Source organism: Anomalospiza imberbis, chromosome 21 (genome assembly GCF_031753505.1).
Source record: "Anomalospiza imberbis isolate Cuckoo-Finch-1a 21T00152 chromosome 21, ASM3175350v1, whole genome shotgun sequence".
NCBI lineage: Eukaryota > Metazoa > Chordata > Aves > Passeriformes > Viduidae > Anomalospiza > Anomalospiza imberbis.
The window spans coordinates 9,118,203-9,139,726 of record NC_089701.1 but is presented as its reverse complement, the minus strand read 5'-3'; the positions used below and the strand labels follow the sequence as shown (position 1 = coordinate 9,139,726).

The window sequence follows — 21,524 nt, the reverse complement described above, 5'->3', positions numbered from 1 at the left end:
AGGTTTTGCCAGGTTGGTGTTTGAGCTCTGCAGGCTCTGCCTTTGGGCAGGGAGGTGAGCTCGGGGTTCCTGTTCTTCTGTACCCTCTGCAGGAGGAAGGAGGAGGATGAGAAGAATGTGTTTAAGTCTTTACTTTCCTTTTTGTTTCCCTTCTCCCTTTCCTTCCACCCAACATCAGATCCTCAGATTGCTGCATTCTTTCCGCACAAGAGAGGAATTTGCATTTTCCTCAGCACTGGGATTCTGTCAATGGCCATGTGGCATTTTCCTGTTCAGCACTTCCCCAAAGAGCTCCCTCGTGGCTGATGAATGCAGAAACTTTGTCATAAACTGCACCACCCTTCCCTCCTGTTCATCTCCCACTGCTGCCTGCTCGGGGTGGGTTTGGCTGGCAGGAGCCCGAGGTGCTGAGTGAGCAGATGTGGAACTCCATCATTCCAGAGATCCCGGCTTTCTTGCAGACTCCTTGTCTGGGTGTGAGCAGATTCTGGGCTGAACTGCAGCCCGGCCTTAGGGAAGGCTGTGGCTCCCTGCTGGAGTGGCTCTGTGTCTTGGTTTGGAAAGACAGGTGTCTACTAAGGAAGGCAGGAGCATCCCCTGAAATGGAAAAAAAAAATGTAAACCCCCTCCCTCCGAATTGTTATAAATTTGAAATTAAGGGGGACTTCTCAGGCAAAAATATGGGAGCTGAAATAACAGTTCTTTACTAGGGAAGAAAATAAAAGATAAAATAAACAATGCAGTGAACCAAAACAACACTGACAGAGTCAGAATACAACCTGACACCCTGGTGGACAGGGTGTTGGTAGCAGTCCAATTGGAATTGTGGCTGCAGTCCTCCTGGAGTGTCAGGTGTTGTTCTGTTGGAGTAGTGATCTTGTAGAAAAGGGTGCAGTCTTCCTCTGAAGAGGCAGTGGAAGAGGCAGCTGTTCCTCTGGGAAAATCCAGCACAGAAAAAAAGCTGTGCTGGTGGGCCAGAAACTCAAGATTATATCCAGTTAGGAATGCTTGGCTCCTCCCTCTGGGCCGAACATCTCATGATGGGATGCTGTAATTTTCTGTCATGCAGTGACACTCAATAGCCCATTAACAGCAGATGTCTCCTGGGGGGAGGATTGGTTTGTGGAAGAGATAAAGAAAACTGCCCAAATAAGAGAAGATAACTGCCACACCTCCAACAGATGGCAATTGAATACATCTTGCCTTGCCGTCTAGGACACTCCATTCAGATGGAAATGTGGTGCTGGGAGTTAGAGGTGAGGTGGGGAGGGAGGAGGCTGCTGCAGAAAGCCTGCACAGGGTTAGGCCACCTCAAAATGTGTTTAGGTCCTGCAGCAGGGTCAGCCTGGAGCTGTGGAATTGTTTAGGTTGGAAAAGGCCTTTAAGGTCATGGTTCCCCCAGCCCATGTCCCCATGTCCCCCACATGGCTTTTAAATCCCTTCAGGGATGGGACTCCACCACTGCCCTGGGCAGGTGTGCCATGGCTGGGCAGCATTTCCATGAAGAAATTTTCCCTAATATCCAGTCTAAACTTCCTTTGGCCCAGGCTGAGGCAGTTCCCTCTCCTCCTGTCCCTGTTCCCTGGGAGCAGAGCCCGACCCCACCCGCTGTCCCCTCCTGTCAGGAGTTGTGCAGAGCCACAAGGTCCTCCCTGAGCCTCCTTTTCTCCAGGCTCAGCCCCTTTCCAGCTCCTTCAGCCTCTCCTGGTGCTCCAGCCCTTCCCCAGCTCCGTTCCCTTCCCTGGACACACTCCAGCCCCTCAGGGTCCTTCTTGAGGAGCTCAGGACTGGACACAGGATTTGAGGTGCCCCAGCACAAGAGTGGTCACTACTCTGGACACACCATGGCTGGGACAGCCCAGGTGCCATTGGCCTCTTGCCTACCTGGGCACACCTGGGCTCATGTCCAGCCACTGTTACAGCATCCCAGGGCCTTTCCCAGCTCTCCAGCCCCAGCCTGGAGCTGTGACCCAAGGACAGGACCCTTGTTGACACTCAGCCCATTGGTTTGACGCCATGGATCCACCCTGGGCTGACCCCTCTGCAGGGCCTGCTGCCCTCCAGCACATCCACGTCCTGCCCAGCCTGGTGTCGCCTGTGTACTCCATCCCCTCATCAGGTCATTGGCAGAGATAGCAGAGGGATCTCTCCACTAGAGCTGAGGAAAAACCATGGTGTGGATGTTGGGACAAGCAGTTATTTGGCTGGAATTTCAGCTGGTGAACACAGCAGTACTGACCAGGACATCAGTGGGGGACACTCCTGTGGAATTCCAAGGGGAATCTCCTCTGCCCTGCAGGTTCTCTGTGGTTTTCTTTTCGAGGTGAAATAATACTTGTGTTTATCTCTCCTTTTCCCCTTTGTTTCCAGACAAACGACGCTGCAGGAAATACCTGGAATTGGCTTTACTTCATCCCTCTCATCATCATTGGCTCTTTCTTCATGCTCAACTTGGTGCTGGGCGTCTTATCAGGGTAAGGCACTCATGAATTTCTGTCCCCGCCTGGATATTAAAAGGGAGGATGTGTTGATTTTGGCTCTGGGGGGATACTGCTGAGAGAGATGGGTGACACATCACACTGTGTCCCCTTCCCACATATCCCATCCCATCCTCTCCTTGCAGGGGGATATTTCTGCACAATCCTAGGATGGGGGGGGACAGGCTGGTGAAAAACCCTGCACTGAGATGATTCTGAATCCAGAGCCAAGAGTGAAGTGAACTTTAGTGTGGAATTAGACTGATTTGGGGCAGTGCAGCCAACACTTTTGTGCTTCCTTGAAAACTTCCTGTTCCATCAGGAACCTGCTGGTGCCACTAAAATGCTGGAGTGGGACGTGGAAATGTGGGTAATGCATTTGGTGCTACTGTGCAGCCTGGGGAAAGGGGAACTCAAACTCAAGGCAATTAAAAGATCTCAGGTTTGGGAATTTTTTGGTGGTGGTTTTTTGTTTTCTTGCATTTGATTTTTTTGTTGACTTGTTTTGCTTGTTTGATCTCTGCCTGCTTGAGCCAATGTCTGGATTTTGGGGACACACTGGCCCCTTGATGTTCAAACCCAGGGGTCAGACAGGGATTTGGTGTTTGTTGCAGCTGAGTTTTGGGTTTGGACCTTTGCAGGAATCAAGGTGCCAAGTTTGAAGCTGGAACATTCCCAGCATCTGGGGAGATGTGATCTGGAATTAACACACTCCAGGACTAGAAAGCTCTCAGACTTTGGCACCTCGTTTTGCGCTGAGTTTCTTCATAGATCATGCAGGAAATTAAGATCATAGAAATGTATTAAAATCTGGATTTTTTTCTTCCTCTTGGCAGCAGGGGAAGAAAAAATTAGTCGTTTCTGCTGTGTGGTAAAAGCCCTTCAGTGCTTCACCTTTCCTCTGCCTTTTTAGAGGGACTGGAGAAAGGAAAGTGTTTTCCAAAGAACATATCAATGCTGATTTGTATTATTTTGTTATTATTTTCCTCCTCAAAGCACAGTTGTGGGCAGCAGTGCAGTGGTGTTTGAGGAGGGGAGAGGGCTGTGGGTGAGGCTGTGTCACACCCTTCAGTGCAGGAATAATCATCACGATCAATAACTGATCAATCCATTTATAACTGATCAACAACTGAACAAATACATTTATAACTGATCAAAAACTGATCAAATCCATTTATAACTGATCAAATCCATTTATAGGGCATCCTGGTGTATCAGAAGCTTTGTCTGATGGCTGATTTTCAGGGATTACCCCAGCAGGGCTGAGTGTGGTTCATTAGGTGCCTTATCTCCCTCATTCCACAGTGGGATTTAAACCCACCCAACATCCTGCAGGCTCCTGTTCCTTTGTGCTGGAATCAAAGGGGTTTGGTGAGCTGGAGCTGGAGACCTCTGTCTGGCTCTACTGAAAGCCTCTTGTTGCTTGGGGCAAAATATGAATATTACATAAATGTGTATCTCTTCTTAAAAACACAGCTCTGTGCAGGATTCCCTTTGTTAGTGGTGAGGATGAGAAAATCATCCTCACAGAGGGGAGCCTTTAATTTCTGTTTCACAGAGTGGTTTGACGTCCTTGCCTGGAATAATTCCTGGGGAGAGGCTGAGGAAATAAACATCACACTGCAGGTGTGGAGCACAGGGCTCCTGGTGGGCTTGGAGCTGCTGAGCAGGGAAGGAAAAAGATATAAAATGTATAAAATCCTTCTCAGTGAGGGTGGAGAGGCCCAGAGAAGCTGCCCCTGGATCCTTGGAAGTGTCCAAGACCAGGTTGGACAGGGCTTGGAGCAGCCTGGGACAGAGGGAGGTGTCCCTGCCCATGGCAGGGGGTGGAATGGGATGAAGTTTAAACTCCTTTTAAACCCAGACCATTCCATGTTTCTATATCCAAATGGAGGAGTGGTAAGAAGACACCAGAAAAAAGGAAAGCCCCTCTGAAAGCAGATAGTGTTGTCAATGTGCTCTGCAGCCAAAAGCCCAGACAGCACAATGGAAAAAAGGGGAAAAAAAGAGAAATTTCATTTGGAGTCATTATTTGCTTGGGTTTCTGTATGGAGAAAGGCATGGAGAAGTTGACTTCCATAGGATAGAGCTTCACTTAAGGACACAAAGCCATCACATCCCAGGGACAGCATCAGCTCCAGCTCCTGCTATGGAGACTCCTGGCAACACCCCCCTCCCTGTTTCAATAAAACAAAGTTGATTGAGGGTTAGGGAATCCACAAACAACCCCTGAATGGGGTTAGCTCAGCAATTGCTCATCTGTTGCTGATTTTTTTTTTAATTGTATCACAGAAATACAGGAAATACAGGACATACAGGAAATACAGGAAATACAGGGAGTACTGTGTTGTTTTCCAGGGGGATTGAGAGATTTCCTGGAGTGGTGCAGTGGTCAGAGGTGCACAAGGGAGCTGTGATTGAAGCAGCTCCTGAAATCCTGGGAGTTTGGTTGTTTTTTACGGAATTTCTGGGGCTCTCCAGCAGGACTCAACATCCTCTGGAGCAGTGGTTTTGTGTCCCTTGTGGGGGATTTTCCTCCCTGCTCCTCACTTTGTACTCCTCCCCTTTCCATTTTCCTTCCCTGGTGCTTGATTCTTCCATGAACCAAGAAAACTCAGCAGCCCTGCAGAACCCAATAGAGCAGAAAAATACAGATGATTTCCTTCTGTAGAGCTTTTGCTGAGTGTCACAGATGATTTGGGAGCTCAGGACTGCACAAGGCCAGGAGAGCAGGGGGAGAAATTCCTCTCCCTTTTGATACCAATAACATCCAGGAGCTCATTTCCTTCTGCTTGTGAACTGTGGAATTCTGGAATTCAGACCATGGCTGTGTCCTGCCCATCCATGTGCTGGGAATTGTGTTGGGGTAAGTCCCCAGTCACAGACACACACAAGAAAGGGGAAAATATAAATGATAAAAATAAGTAATTGAAAACTAGGTGGAATTAGGAGATTTGACACCTGCTTCAAGTTTTGCTGGCTCATCCCTCCAGGCCCTTGGGTGATGCTATCCCTGTTTCAAAAGCTGGGGCACCTTACTTCCTAAAAACTGAGGTAGCATTTTCTAAGAGTGGAACAACTATAGTGGTGAAAATATTTAGGAATTTGTATCCATAATGTATTTCCCTTGGAACACCTTTCTGTGCTGACTGCAGTGGGAGGTTATTTTTATTAAATCATTTGTAAACTCTTTATTTGTGATCTAGGTAGCAATGCAGGGGAATACAACTTTTCCACAAAAAAAAAAATAAATTGGCTGCCTCTGGTGGCACCACGAGATTGTTCTGACCGCAAACCATGGCAGGAAGTGCTGACCCCAGCTGCCCTCCTGCATCCCTCAAACACGGGGTCATTTGCTGCTTGGGATGTCACGACTTCCCTTCTGGCCACAAAACACCCTGGGATGATCCCCATGAATTTTTTATTGAACTCTGCCCATGGTTTGCAGCGAGCAGGGAAAAATCCCCACATGCAGTTGAGAAGTGCTGCCCCAGAGTGAATCTTTTTCTGATTTAATTCTGGTTTCTTGCCCTCTGTCAGCAACGGCTGGGCACCCCAACCCCAACTCCATCCCCACCCCTGTGGCAACAGCTCTCTGGCCAGAGAGAAACAGACAACTTTCCCAGACATCCTTCTGGGGAAGGCTGTGGGAAGATCAGAGAAAAGAATGAGAAAGAATTCTTATCTTCATTTGCTGCACCTGGTATTGCGAACATGTGGAATGTGTCATGGAGATTTGTTTACCAAAGGGTGATTTCTTAATTAGCCAATGGTGATGGTGTTTTAAGTAAAGGCCCAATTAGGTCCCCCTGTAGAGAACTAGGGTATACAAGCATGGGTTTCTTAAAAAATATTATTCCTACTTTAAAAATATAATAGCCTTCTGAAATACATTAAATTGATGTAAATTATTACCTGGCCGGGGACCCATTGCCCTGACATACCCCGATTCCATCCTCATCCCCATCTCAACCCCAATTCCATCCTCATCCCCATCTCAACCCCATCCCCAACCCCGTCCCCATCTCAACTCCATCCTCATCCCCATCCCCATCCCAACCCCAACTCCATCCTTATCCCCATCTCCATCTCAACCCCATCCCCATCTCAACTCCATCCTCATCCTCATCCCCATCTCAACCCCAACTCCATCCCCATTCTCACTTTGTCTTCCCAGTGTTCCCTCCCTCAGCAGCCCCTTCAATGCTGGTTTTTTCCTCCTGCTGCTGTTCCCCTCCCAGTCCTCAGCCTCTCCTCATCCCAGCTCCCAGCATTTCCCACAGCCTGCTGGGATTATGGGGTTTCCTCCAGCTCGGGTATTAATTTTGCCTGCTAATGAGCTGCATGGTGCCACACAATACATTGGTGAGCTGTTTTGATGCTTTGGATTACACAATGCAAAGAGGATAAATGTTATCCTGGGATGCTGGGAGGAAGATGATTGAACTTATTGCAAGGCTAAGTGCTTTTTGGCACGGATTCAGGCAGGGGGAGCACTGAGGGTGGCGAGACAGCCGGAATTCTGGCCAGAGAGGCCACGCTCCCAGAGTGATGCATTGGGATCCTGGGAGTCTGTGCCTCTGAAGTGTGAAAAATGCTGCTTGTCATGTCCTCAAATATTTATGGTGAAGCCTGAGGTGTTTCCAGCCCAGGCAGTGAAGAGGGATGGTTACTGCCAGGGTTTATTCATCTGGCTGCGAGAGCCGAGCTGGCCAGGGCTGTGTTTACCCCAGAACTACTCTGTCCTGCACGTGCCACGCCTCTGTTTTATAGGATCACCTGGGGTGGGTGATGCCTTTTTCAGGCTACCTAAAAACAGAGGCCAGACAAAAAAAAAGGGAATAAAAAGCAGGAATATTTATTGAAGGGCCTTCAGATACATTTAGGGCTGACAAAGACCCCAAGGGGCTACACCCAAAATGGACAATGGGTCACGGGTTTCACACTTTTATAAGTTTGGTCCATTTGCATATTGGGGGTTCATCTGCCAATTCCAGCTTCAGGTCATGAAGTCATTTACCCCAAGTTTGCTCCCCCCAAAACTCACTTTTGTTTCCATATCTCAGGGCCTGAGGCAGTGAGGTGTCCTTGATTGCCAGGCCTGGAGAGGAATTGTTGTGTCTGCCCAAAATGGGAAAGCAGCAGCTCACACTGGGTGTGGAGTTTAGAGTTATACACTAAAGAACTGCAGGGTTACAAATATATAGAAAACAGAAAAGCTCAAATCCTAAGGGATCACAAGGACTCTGGAGAGATGTTTGGAATGGGTGCAGCAGCTTTGTGCCAGCAGGAGCCTGGCAGGGGACACAGCTCCAGCTGTGCTGGCACCTCGAGGGGACAAGGGGCAGGGAAAAAGGGGCAGGGAAAAGGGGTTTATTTATTTTTCTCACCCTTTTCTGAGCAGTCTGGAGCCTGGATGCTTCATCCCACCAAACACCCTCCCCAGTGCTGTGCTCCAGGCTCCCTGGGGGATCTCTGTCTCTGCTGTCCTGTGGTCACAGAGGTTTTTGTGGTGTTGGAGCAGCTTCTTGGGAGGCAGCACAGCCCCATCCCCACCTCCCTGAACCTGGCTGCCTCGGGGACTTGCCCTGCTGAATTTCATGGCAAGTTTTCCCATCCTGAGGACTTTTGCCAGATTGAGATCACAAAGCCTCTGCCTGCAAGCCGTGCAGAGGCTGGAGGAGAGTGGTGCTGATTAATTTGTCACAATGGCAAAGTGTTCTTCTGTCCTCCTTCCCCTCATTACAGAGACAATCCTTCATTTCCCTGCACATTTTTTCCCCGTCCGCTGGTACCTGCTGCGATCTGACTTTGCCTGGTGTTAATTATTTGCAGCAGAAGAGCTGCATCATGGAAAGAGAGGAGATTCTGGCTTTCTCCTTGCTTTTAGTCTGTTCCAAGGCTGTGCTTAAAAGGGAGGGGAAAGAGAAGAAAAAAAAGCAGAATTCTTTTTTCCCTTTTTCTTTGCTCATCGCCCTTTTTAACAAAGCCATCATTGCAAACATGAAATGAGGGAGAAATTTTTCTTTCCTGGTTTCTTGCAGGAGGGGGTAGTGACTGATCCTACTGAATATGGGTCCTTTGCTCCTTCTGTGGTTTTGGTTAGGCCAGGAGAGCTGGACTTCCTTTATTTGCCCTTCTCTTGAGCCACAATGGAAATCAAAGTCTGGAATACAAAAATGATATAGAGAAGACCTAAATTTGAATTTCATGGGGCCTCTGCTTTGTACTGGGAGTGGAAACTTGAACAGAACCAGAGATTCATCCTGCAGTTGCAGCTGGCTGAGGCGATGAGATAAATGGGGCTTTTGAACTCCTTTTTCCCCCTTTGTCGGTGCCTCCTTCCAGCCAGGTTTGCCCAGCTGTGGCACTTACAGATTTCAGATCAGATTAGGGGGAATCAAAGTCAAATTGGCACAAGCTGAATGTAAAGACAAAGGAAAGGAGGGAGGAAGATGCATTGAAGGCTTCACCTCTGTGCTGTTCCCCTTCTCTCCCCAGAAATACAGGACATTTCCCATATCTGGCCTGCACTTGAAGCCTCTTGTTGCTGTGGCAGGGATTTAAGTGACCCTGGAGCCTGACTGGGTGCTCAGAGATCATTCTCTCCAGATACTCCCATCCCTTTTCAGCTGCTGGAGGAGAGCTGAGTGTTCCCCTCTTTAGAGCAATGAGGAGGAAGCAGGAGCAGCTCTCCCCATGCAGGATTGATGGATCTAGTGCTAATTCCTCAGCACTGGATATTAGGATGGGTTAAGCAGCTCTTTGGGCTCAGCCTGGACCTTTCCCAGTGGGATCCTGGCTGGCTGCAGCTCCAGGTGAAATAGAAACAAAAATGTGTTTCTTGGGACAGCCTGGGGTGGGTGAGGAGCCACAGAGCTTTGTCAGCTCAGGCCTCTGGGCTTTCCTTATTTAATAAACTCTGACTTCTCAGCAAACTGCAGCAAAACTTATCTTAGAGGTGCCAACTGTCACCAGCACAAAGGAATTCTAAAAGAAATCTGTCTTTTCAGGTGAATCCATTGTTTGGTTTCCTCTCGTTCCAGCAGTTTTCAGTGTGCTCTCCCTGTGCCCCACGGATGGGCTTCCTTTCACCTCCCTCAGGTTTTTCCTTGCCCAAATGAGGTGCATTTCCATGCTTTTCTTTCTTGTTCCCTGTGGCCTTTCCAATCAAGATGCTTTGCCTGTGTTCAGCGATGACCTGGTCCTGATTTTTAGAACTATTTGAAACCAGTGATTTAACAATACACCACGTTCCTCTCTATTCATGTTTTCAGAGCAGTAAGTCAGAGGCATCAAATTATTTTTAGTTTTGCCTGCAGATTTCTGAGGATTTTGTCTGTGGATGAAAATAATCAAAGTCAGCTCATCCTGAACTTTTCCTGATCCTTGCTGCGGTAAAGAACTGAAGTTATGGGGAAGAAATCCGTGGTTTTGCTGCTCTCCTGTCATTCTGTTTGCAGCCCTTGTGGGTGCAAAATGCCAGCACCCACAAAGATTTGTCCTCTTGGGTTTGCATCTTCCCAGCTCTGGGTCATGTCCAGGCAGCTGGAAATTGCACTGCTTTTCTATTTTCTATAAACAAGCTGTGGGTCTGCTGGCAGATAAAACTAGCACTGAGAGATAAAAGAAACAATGGGAAGGATTCTGCTGATTGATTAGTGGAAAAAGATATTTGCTTTTACAAATAAACTTTAGGTTTGTTGATAAATGAAACTGGACATTGAAAGATAAAAGAAACAATGGGGAAAACCCCTAAATTCCATAAGAATTAGAAATTAAAATGGAGGGTTATACATTAGAGGGATATCTTCCGTGTCAGGTGTATCGGGAAGTCTGAACCTCTCAAGTCCCTCAGCCAATGGGGAAAGAAAGAAGGGAAATTGGGATAAAAAGGAGGCTGCGTCCTCTAAAAATTTGAGAGACATCAGGGAAATGCCCCATGGCCTCTCCCTTTATTCAAATAAAGTAAAAGGACTCTCGGGAATTCGTCAAGGTTACGAAAAAATTGTGCTGAATTACCAAAGAAGAGGCTGAGAAACCAAATACCAAGACAGCAAGAACTGAATAACAGAGGGCTGTGAAACACCTAGATATTGTAAAATGCAAGCAAACCCGGTGGGAAGAAATACTGATGTCCGACTCCAGTTCAGAAGGCTGAATGATTTCTTTATTATAACTATGCAATAATACATTAATATACTATATAAAGGAAGATACTAAAACTACAAACCTACTTGTTCTGCCATATCTAACTCACAGCTCGTGACCCTCTCTGAGAGTCCAGCCACAGGTGGGTTGGATTGGCCATCAGCTCAAACAATCCTCACCAGAATCCAACCAAGCAATCACCCCAGGTAAACAATTCTCCAAACACATTCCACATGGGAAAAACAAGGAGCAGAAATAGAAATTGTTTTCTCTTTCTTTCTCTCTGTGCACCTCTATGTAAAATCCTGAGAGAGAGAGGAATGTGCTTGCCACACCTGGATGTAACCAATCACACACTGAGAAATGCAGGCAGAAAATGAGTGAACAAGACAAAGGCACCAGTCAAGAAGTGTGTACTTAGTAGCTTGTAGAATCTATAAAAATGTGTGTAATGTAAACAGCTTCTGCTTGATCATATTGGTCAGTTGTCCAGGAGTCCTGGATTTCCCACATCCAGGCAGGACTGGCTGTCCCCATGGCTCCTGAGGTGTCACCTGCCATCCATGGCTTTATCAATCCTCGTTTCTCCAGGCAGGACTGGCTGTCCCCATGGCTCCTGAGATGTCACCTGCCATCCAGGCCCGGCTTTATGTATTCTTTGGATGTACTCGGGCTGGAGACCAAGCCAGTCCTAAAACTCATTGGATTTCTTTTTTTTTTATGTTAATTTGAAGACTTGAAATTCCGAAAGTTCTTCACAGCTGCTTTCCAGGAGTGGCTGGCAGAGTCCTTCCAAGATCTGCTGCTTTCTCAGCAACGCTTCAGCTCCTTGGATGGCGGCTGCTCTCCTGTGTAGAGTCTAAGATTTCCTGAGATCTGAACGTGGGATCCTTCTCAATGAGGAGCTAATTACCTGTGCGGTAATTACGAGTCGCTAATCATCAGCACTATTAGCGCAGGGATGACAGCGGTGCTGTCTCATCTCTCTTTGCCTCTTCCCCGAGTGGGGAGGGTTTCTGGCTGACTTCTGAGCAGCAAACCTGAATTGCAGAGGTTTGAGGATGCGATCAGTCTCGTACTGCCTCAGCCCTGGGCGTGTGCCATGCAAGCCAAAGCAGGAGGAGAATTTAGGATGCTCCATCCCAGCTCTCTGCTGTCACACAGGGAAGTTAATCACACGCTCAGGGGATGAAGATTGTGGTTTGTTGATTTTTTTCCCCTCTTCGATGTGACAGTATTTTTAATTTAAGGCCAACGTGGATAAAGTAGTTATAAGAATTTCATTAGTTTATTATGTTTGCTGACCCTGGTGGTTATTCAGGAGCTGCCTCTGTCTCTTGTGTGGCTCGGGGGGCTCTGGAATTGCCCTGGAGTGGCAGTATCAGTGCATATTTCACAGCAAGATTGATTTCCCTCCTCCACCCACCAAGGTGGAAAGCAACAACCATCCATTTCCTGGTGACATTAAGCACCGGCCACTCTCGAGGAGAAAAATGTGACACACAGAGCCTGACTGGATGTGGTTTCCATGATGGATGCACTGCCTTGGAATCCTGCTTATTCCTGCTATCTCTGTGCAATCAGCTACAACGTGGGCAGGGACACCTTCCACCATCCCAGGCTGTTCCCAACCCATCCAGCCTGGCCTTGGGCACTGCCAGGGATCCAGGGGCAGCCACAGCTGCTCTGCGCCAAGACCTCTCCACCCTCACAAAAAAAAAAAAAAAGAAACAACCACCATTGCACATTCCAGAACTGGCCAAAGGGTGAAAAAACAGCTCTGAGAAAAATCCTGGAGGTAAAACTGGGCAGGAAGCAGCAAATTCCTGCTCAGGTTTTTCTTTTCTGGTGATTTGGGAGATTTTTGTAAGTCAATGGCATAATGGGAATTATGCTGAATAAAAGAGGAAACCTATTTACTGCTCCCAACCCTTCCCATGGGGCTCTGTGTTTTCATTTGGAGCTGGCAGGGAACCTTCAGTTGAAATATTTTTAGATAAAATACAGCATTTTGATATCATTTCCCCCACTTTCTTTGGATGTGTTCTGAAATCTGTTGAAGAGCTCTCAAAGGGAAATTCTGGGAGTTTTCTAGTTGCAGCAAATGGGGAATATTTCAGTTCCTGAATGGTGATGGATGTAGTGGAAGAGACACACATAATTTATTATTTCATTTCATATAGAAAACCTTCTTTTTAACAAGTCCCTGCTTCACCAAACCTCTCTGCCATCTCCTGAAATGAGAAAGAACAAGTGGAGCTCCTTTCACCAAGAAGATCCTAAATCAAGACCCTCCAGTCTTGAGTCTGATTGTGCAGCAGCTCTGGAGCATTCAGAAGGAATTTCATGGGCATAGACCCAAGGAATTGCCTTCTCCTAGAAGTTACATTCCCAAATTCTACAGCAATGCCTGGACAAGGGTTCCACAGGAACCTCGGGAGTTTTCAGCAGTGCTGGAGCTGCCCCTGGGTCAGGAGAACCCCCAGGACCAATCCAGGCTGGGATGAGCAGCTGGAGCAGCCCTGGAGAGGGAGCTGGGGGTGCTGTGGGTGAGAGCTGGAGCTGCCCCAGCCCTGAACCCCCTGCCCTGGGCTGAGCCCAGCGTGGGCAGCAGGGCAGGGGGATTGTGCCCCTGTGCCCTGTGCTCAGGTGAGACCCCACCTGCAGAGCTGCCCCTGCCCTGGCCCAGCACAGGGAGGAGCTGGAGCTGCTGGAGAGATCCAGAGCAGGCACCAGGGGGATCAGAGGGATGGAGCAGCTCTGCTGGGAGGGAAGGCTGGCACAGCTGCAATTGTTCACCCTCAGAGAAGAAGCTTTGGTTTCATCTCACTGTGGCCTTGCAGAGCCTCAAGAGACTGACAGTAAAGATGGAGAGAGACTGTCCAAGGACCTAGAGGGACAGGACACAGGGAATGGCTTCCCAGTGCCAGAGGGCAGGTTTGGATGGGATACTGGGAAGGAATTGTTCCCTGGGAGGGTGGGCAGGCCCTGGCGAAGGGTGCCCAGAGCAGCTGTGGCTGCCCCTGGATCCCTGGCAGTGCCCAAGGCCAGGCTGGACACTGGGGCTTGGAGCAGCCTGGGACAGTGGGAGGTGTCCCTGCCATGGCAGGGGTGGCACTGGATGGGCTTTGAGGTCCCTTCCAACCCAAACAATTCTGGGATTCTGTGGTGGCCAAAGCTGCCAGTTCCAGGGAGCAGGAGGGCACAGGTGGCTTTAACTTCCCACTGTCCCTCACTGGTGCCTTGGGAGATCTGTGTTTGGCTGTACAGAAACTGCTGAAGGTTTGCAACTTCCAGCAGTTTCTCCCTCATTTTCTTACACTTTTAAAGTACAGACTTTCCACTTGAGATTTTGGACTCTGATCCTTGTGGGTCCTTTCTGTTTTGTGATTCTGCAGTATAAAGTTGTGATAAAAGGGACAAGTCCTGGGTAACTTTTACTGTCCTCAGGCCAGACGGGACCTGGCAGAGGATGAAAAGCTCTGCAAGGAGAGCTCTGCCTTTGCTGCTCCTGAGGGGTGAGGGAGCAGTGCCATGGCTCATCTGCTGTTCTTCCTGCCCACGGGGGTCCTCCAGGAAACTTCCCACTGCTGTTGTCTCCTCCTTTGGGAAGCCTGTGCTGACGCCAGCCCCTAACGCCACGCCTGGAAAATGAAATGCATGTTTCACCTCATGCTTCCTGATCTCAGTCCTCCTGCTCCAGACACAAATCCAGACTGAGGGAAGGTCGTGGCCCCAGGCAGCAGGGGCTGAAGCAGGAATGAGAGCATGAAAAGGGAAGAGGGGTGACACAGCTGACACGTGCAGGATCTGGGATCCTCCAGGGATGTGCTGAGTGCCAGGGAGGAGCTGTTGGCTCAGAGCCGTGTTTGGACTCCCTTTGTTCCAAGGATGGGCCCAGAGGCTGTCCTGGCAGGTGAGGACAGGAGAAGGGAGTGAGGAGCCTGGGATGTGCTCCAAAAAGAAGATTCCAGCTCAGCCCTCCCATCAGTGCCAGGTTCTCCCTCAGTCCCTTCTCCGTGGGTCACATTCCTGCCAAACGAAGCACAAGTGGCACCTTTGAAGGACCAGCTTCAGATTGTGAATGCAAAGCTGCCCCTGGCACTTGGAACTCCTTTTCCCCCCATTCTTCCAGCCTTCTCCCAGCTCCTGCTCCTTGCTGGCTTTTGATGAGCACATGTGGGTTGATTAGGTGGGATTTCAGTAAAAATCATTGGTTAGCTCATTGATTAATTAATAGTAAACTGAAGGTGTGAAGGACACAGAAGAGTTAAGATGTGCTGAGGGACTGAAGACTCTGATCCTCCATTTATCCACACAAAGCTCTTGTGGGAGACACTCCAGTGAGTGCTTAAAACAGGGATTGCAGGGGCTGGTCAGAGCTCCATAAATGGCAGCTGGACACCTTCATGTGTCCAGAAAATCAGAAAATTCCAGAGGTGCCAGGACCTACCTTGGGGAAGGTGCCAGTGTGGGTTGTCAGGCTGGTGGCTGCATTTTTTCTCACCTTCATTTCAAGCTAGACCAGCAGGATGGACTTGGACGTGATTTCTGTGATGGTTGGATGACCTTTCCTTACTGCCTACCCTGTTTTAGTGAGGATATCCACGCTCTTCCTTTCCATGGGATTTTAGCAAACAGCAGGATCATTTTTACCCTCAGCCCAGGACATCTGGGCTATTTCACCTCAACCCACCCCCACTCAGTTCTCATTTGACCTGTGCTTGTCACAATCACCAAAAGCCTGGGAAAACGTGAAGAAAGGCTGACAGGGAAGAGCAGATCCCTTTAGAAAAGTGCTGATGTCTGTGACTTAATCTTGGCTTCCAGAGGAGATTGTGCTGTGGAGAGACCTGGAGGATGGTTTTTAGTGTTGAGGATGGTAATTTGTGTTTCATGACTGGCTGTGGTGTGTGCACATGGAATTTTTCAGGTTTTTTTCAGGATGAGAGAGGCAGCTGAGGAATAATTTGTTGGACTGGTACCTCAGGTTTGAGCTTTTCTATTTTTCACATTCTGTGCTGCTTTAGTGTGTGGGTCTGAGCTTCATATGAGGGGATGGTGAGCTCTCTGCACAGAGCAGGGAGACAAAACAATTCCTTCTCCAGCTGGGCACCAAGGACAAATGACCCAAATCTCAGGCCCATGAGCACAAACAATGTGGACTGAAGAGAGAAAAACAAGCAGGATGGGACTGCATGGGCTAAAGCTGGAATGGGACAATGAACTGCAATGTGCAAATGGAGCAGAGCTGATCACAGTGAGAGCCCCCGGGAGCGCTCGTGCATTTTGGGACCATTTTGGTTCACCTTGGGTGCAGCCCTGGCTGGGCTCTTGTGCTGCCCAAGGTGGATCCATGGAGGAAATCCTCTGAATAAATCCCTGCTTTATTCTTTAGCTCTGTGCAGTCTCTGTTCTAGGGCAGCCCTCACAAGGCATCAGGACAACAATAAGCCCCTTGCTGTGCTTTCCACTCCCTGCTCCCATGCTGGTCTCCACAGGCTCCCTGGAAGGCTGAGGGGGAGGCTGTGTGCCTGCCCTGGCTGCCTGTGATGGGTTTTCCCTCTCTTGACAGTGAATTTGCCAAGGAGCGCGAGCGGGTGGAGAACCGCCGGGCGTTCCTGAAGCTCCGCAGGCAGCAGCAAATCGAGCGGGAGCTCAACGGGTACCTGGAGTGGATCTTCAAAGCAGGTAAGGCAGGCAGCTCCTGGGCTTGCCTGGATGTGTTTTGTGGCAAGTGAGGTCTGGTGATGGGCTCCAGAATTAGTCTGTGGTGTGGCCAAGCCTGGGCAGGGCCCGGCCAGCACTCGTTGGTTTTGTTGGAATTCTTTCAAAGTGGTTGCACCAAAGTTATTGCAAAAATATCTTGGTTTGGTTTAAGCAAAACTAAAGGAGCTGAGCCAGCTTTATTGCTGAGATCAAAGCAATTGTCCTAATACAGGATAATATAAAAAATTATTGAGTGCCCAAAGCCTGCACAGAGGGGAACTGCTCCCTTCCATGAGTAATTCCTGTTTTATTTACTCCCTGTCCCAGCTGGTTGATCAGCCTTTCTTTCTCTGCTGGTAAAACCCACCCGAGTGGCATTTTTTATGAGCTACAAAGATCACTTGCATGAAACTCCCCCCAGCCCATATTAACATTGATTTATAACCCCTGGAACTGAACATTGCTCTTTATTGCAAGGCGTGAGCAACTTTAACCAGAACCCAGACACATTAATTTAACAGAAAATAGCATTTTTATCAGACTGCAACGATTACCAATAACCTTCCTGCCTTATGGAGGAGCTGATATTTATATATTGACATAACCACAGTCAATTCTTCCATGCAACACCAAGAAAATGGGAGGTAATTTCCTCCTTGCTTGCTTTTCAACGTCTGAGCTGAGTGAAAAGGCCTTTTAAAACAATGATGGGGAGGAAAAGAAGTGCTGGTTTCTCAAATGGATTCGTATATGCCATTTTAGACAGATGAGCTTCATCTTTGCTCTTTACAACTGAAATGTAAAATAGAAATATCAGCAGTTTATGTGGTGCTTTAAACCCATTATTTCTTGTAGCACTTGCACAGGGTGACAATTGAGAGCCACTTGTGTTGTCAGACTTTTATTCACTGTGACTGTTCAACAGCAACTCAGGCAGCCACTCTTCATTCTGTGCTTCTGGAGGAATGAGAAAATAAAGAATTCCCTTTCCTTTCCATTTAGAATTTGTCTTCTCATTAGTTTACAGCTTTTGTGCAGCCTCAAACTCAGATTAATTCCTGGCTTGCCCAGGCTGGAGCAGGGTTCTCTGGGCTTCTCCCTTTCTCATCCTGTCCTGCTTTTAAGGCTCTTGGTGATTTTTGGTCTCTTAATCCTGATCTCCATCACTAAAACACAGCTGAGAATTCCCCTGCAGGGTTGAGGGTGGCTTTGTGTCACTTTGGGGCCTGCTCTGCCCATCGCCCGCTGGACTTGTGAGAAACTTGGGATGGAGAAATTATAAAATGTACAGTCAACCTCTGCTCCAATTTCCATCCCTGTGGGAATTCCTGGCTCTTCCATTTCTTTGTTGCCAGGGCTGAATAAATGCCACACCAATCTCGAGCAAGACTGCTGGAAAATGCACATTTTTCAACCTAATAACACACGATCCAGAAGGTTTTGTGGAACAGGGAAGTGCATGCAAAAGAGCTGAATCAGGGAATGTTAAAAATACTCTGCAAAGGCATTGTTGAGAATACAATAGGAATATAAAAGAGCCTCCTAGTACAGCTGAATAATAACAGTAATTAAAATCAGCTTAGCAGTGTTAATAAAATCTTTGAATAAAAATGCAGTGTGAAGGCAAAGCAGAGCAGAGAATCCAGGCTTTAGGACTGAGGCACTGAAAATTGGGACTGTGCCGTTGAGGGGGATTTCCCGGGTCTGGTTTGGGGATTTCAGCTCTGAAATGATCTGGAATTCCTTCTCCAGGATTTGGAGGGGGGACATACAGCCAGTGAGGACAGACAGACGTGGACAGAAATCTTGCAGCAGCCCCAGGCAGGAGCTGTTTGCACAAAAGGAAGAGCAAAAGCTCCTGGGATTCTGCTCTAATGGAACTCTGGAGGATTTGGTCATTATTCCTGGGAATAGCTAATTGCTTTAAGTCCTTCTGCCAGCCTTGACCTCGTTGACTCTTGGAGCAAAGAGTGCCCCATGTTAACACTCAGTTTGATTTTGAAATAAACCAACTCCATGGAGCTGTGTCCTGCCCTCACTTTAAATCTGTCGCCTTTCTGCAGCGAGAGGAAGGATTCAGGAGTTCTTTTAATTACTTTTCTTTCTCTAATCTCCCTCTACCTTGTTTCACCTTATTTTTTCCTGCTCTTGAGCACCCCAAACCAATCAGCCCAATCCCCTCTCTTCCCCTGGAAGCCTCATCAGATTTCCAATATTTCTAATGTACTCCCTGAGCATTTGGTTTGTTTGGTATTTTCCCCCCTCGTTTATTTTTGATGCAAGGCAGGAAGAGTGGAAAGCTTCATTCCAGTGCTTCATAAAATGATATCTTATTCCTTTGATAGTTTTTGCTCTGTAGTTTTTTACATATTCTGTGTAGTTGCTGGAGCTGGGCAGGAGGTGCCCTTGTCCTTTGTAGTGTTCATGTTTTTACCTTAAGTGTTGTTTTAGGACCAAAGGAAGTGTGAGTGACTAAAATCACTCCTTTACCTGTGCCCCACCCCTCAGTCAACAATAACTTCAATTTAACAATTGTGGTTATTGCTCATTGACCACCTGAAGTGTTGTTAATGTTTCTCATTAATGTCAGTAATTTGAATTATCACAGAATCCCAGACTGGTTTAGGGTGGAAGCCCCATCCCGCCTGGCCTTGGGCACTGCAAGGGATCCAGGGGCAGCCACAGCTTCCCTGGGCACCCTGTGCCAGGGCCTGCCCACCCTGCCAAGGAACAATTCCTAATTCCCAATATCCCACCTGAACCTCCCCTCCTTCAGTTTGAAGGCAGTTGAGCTTTCCAGAGGAATTTAAAAGTGGGGAAGCCAAGCGATGCAATCCATGCAGAGGATTTTGCCCCTGCTGCTTTCTCCACTGAACTCCTCAGAACTGCAGGAACTCCAAGGCTGGAATTTTTGGAGAGCAGGGAACTACAAGTTCTCCACACAGAGTAAAGAGTTTATAAACCCACGAATATTCTTTTGAAGATGTTTCTCTTATCTTACTAGGACATGAATCACTTGGAAAACACTTTGCTCAGAGACTCAAAGTCTTCCTGTTCAGGGCTAATCAAGTTCCACATCTTTTGCATTTTAATTCTTTCTGAATCCACCATTTTCAAAGCACAAAACTGGAGTGCTTCTGTTCTCCTGGAGTGTCAGGCTTTGGGAATGGTTTCACCTCTCTCTCCCAGCCCTCTGTAATTTCAAGGCTATCCCTTGGCAGGGCAGAGCTTTCTGAACATCAGGTTTCAGCTTTCTATAGAAGAACAGAGCCCTGAGCCCCCGAGAGAGATGGGAACAGACACCTCCAGCATAGAACCCCGGGTGAGATGCCAAGGCAGGGGAATTGCCACAAAGACAAAGCAGAGCTCCCTGGGAGAGTGTGCCAGCCACTTCTGAGGGCTGCATTTTTATCAGCTTTTTCTATTTACCCAGAGAGAAATTAAATTCATTTAGTCTTTGTTTTTCCTCACCTCTGTTGCCTGTTGAGTTCAAGTTATTTCCAATGATCTGCTGCTCCTTTGAGCCCCCAATATCCTCTTTTCTACACCAAAGAGAAGGAGAAGAGGTACCACTTTCTTGGCTGCTTTGCCTTTATTTCCAGCCCAGTCACACCCAGCACTTAATGACCAAAATTCCTCTTGCTGCTGAGACACCCCTGCCTCTGATACCCTGGCAAGCCCCGGAGCCTTTGTTTGGAGGCTCAGAATTGCTGCTCTGGTCCCATCCCTCTGCTGAACATTTGTTCTCATGCAGAGGCACCGTTTTGGGGGGTTTTTCAGGTGCCCAATTATCTCCTTCCAGGCTCTGTTAGGGATGACTAAAGGCAAAGCAGCTCCTGAGCCTCTGTTCAGGATGCTGGCTGGTGAAAAACCCCTCCTGGCAGTGCTCAGTGACCTGCTGAGCTCTTTTTTTAGCCTTAAAAACCTCCTGGGGTAGCTGTGGTCCTTTGGATTCCCAGAGGACATGAGGCAGACAGGAATAATTATCAAGGGAGAGAACCTGCTGCAGGAGGAGAATGAGGCTTCAGGGAACTTCAGAGGTGAAACAGGGTTGGGTTATTTTAAAGGAACAGCAAAACTGAGCCCAGCTGTGTTTATGGATGGAGATTTGCTTGAGCACCAATGCAGGACCCTGAATTTGGGGCCAAGTTTTGCAGAATTGTCTTGTAAGAGTAATTTGTAGGTGGGAATCCAGTACAGCAGCAGCCTTTGGGAAGGGTCTCCCATCCCTTCCTGGTGTTTCCGGGCAGCCAGACTGGGAATTGCCATTTCAGTCCTCCCATATTTTAGCCCCCAAACATCAATACAGCTTTCCCTGGGGAGGCCTTCAGAAGAACCTTTTGGTCTGAGGTGCTGGCTGGTCAGAAAAGTCTCTTGAGCTGTCTGAAGAAGCCCATTTCACTCTTCTCACCTGTCTTAAGAAGACTTGAAAACCACCAGAATTGTAGGTGGGGGTTGCAGGCACAACTTGTGGGTTTTTGGACAGGACTTTACGCCTTTTAAAGTGCAGCTTTGAGCTCACGTGACATTTTTACCCCTCTCAGCTCTCCTTCCTTTCACATTTCTGGTGCACTACTTTGCACTTTGGCATTCCCTTCTCCTCTGCTTGGTTTTCCAGCCTTCCTCAGCCCTTGGTATTATTTTTCAGCCTTCTCAATTTGCTGTCTTATTAAAGTATCATTCCCTCTCTCTCCCAGATGATTAATAAAGAGATTATATAAGGCTTGTGTGGCTTATATAGGCTTATATAAGGCTGATCCCTCTGGTATCCTTCTAGACAGCTCTCAGCTACAAACTTTGATGTTTGGCCTCTGGTTTGTTTGTAATTATTTTTCTGAAGTTACTCTTCCATCTCGACTGGCTTAAATGGACTTTAAAGCAAAATTTGGTGGGAACACAGTGTCAGATGTTTTAGTAAGAGCCCAGATCACATTGATGGAATTACAGGCGTGTGAATTTGCCATTTATGAGAATAGAAGGAAGTGTGGAGTTTACCAGCTCAATGTTTTGTTTGCTTTGGGTTGTCCTTTAGCAGACACCCACATCAGTTTCCAGCAGCAAACCCAAAATCTGTGGTTCTGAGTGTGGTCTCAAGCATTGGCACAGCGCTGCAAACTGGCCAGGGGGGTGGCAGTGCCCTGGGAAACCTCAGGAAACTGGGTTGTCTTTCACACAGATAGAAATTAT

At 47.9% G+C, this 21,524-nt stretch overlaps 1 protein-coding gene across 21 annotated transcripts in view; it reads left to right on the top strand.

Annotated features, from left to right (window-relative positions):
* CACNA1B (calcium voltage-gated channel subunit alpha1 B) overlaps positions 1 to 21,524 on the top strand; it is a 300,242-nt gene that overhangs the window by 137,940 nt on the left and 140,778 nt on the right. For all 21 annotated transcript variants that reach the window (XM_068211531.1, XM_068211529.1, XM_068211532.1 and 18 more), the window contains 2 exons: positions 2,371 to 2,474; positions 16,204 to 16,319. In XM_068211531.1, coding sequence (XP_068067632.1) covers positions 2,371 to 2,474; positions 16,204 to 16,319 — 220 coding nt within the window. The remainder of the gene's footprint in view (positions 1 to 2,370; positions 2,475 to 16,203; positions 16,320 to 21,524) is intronic.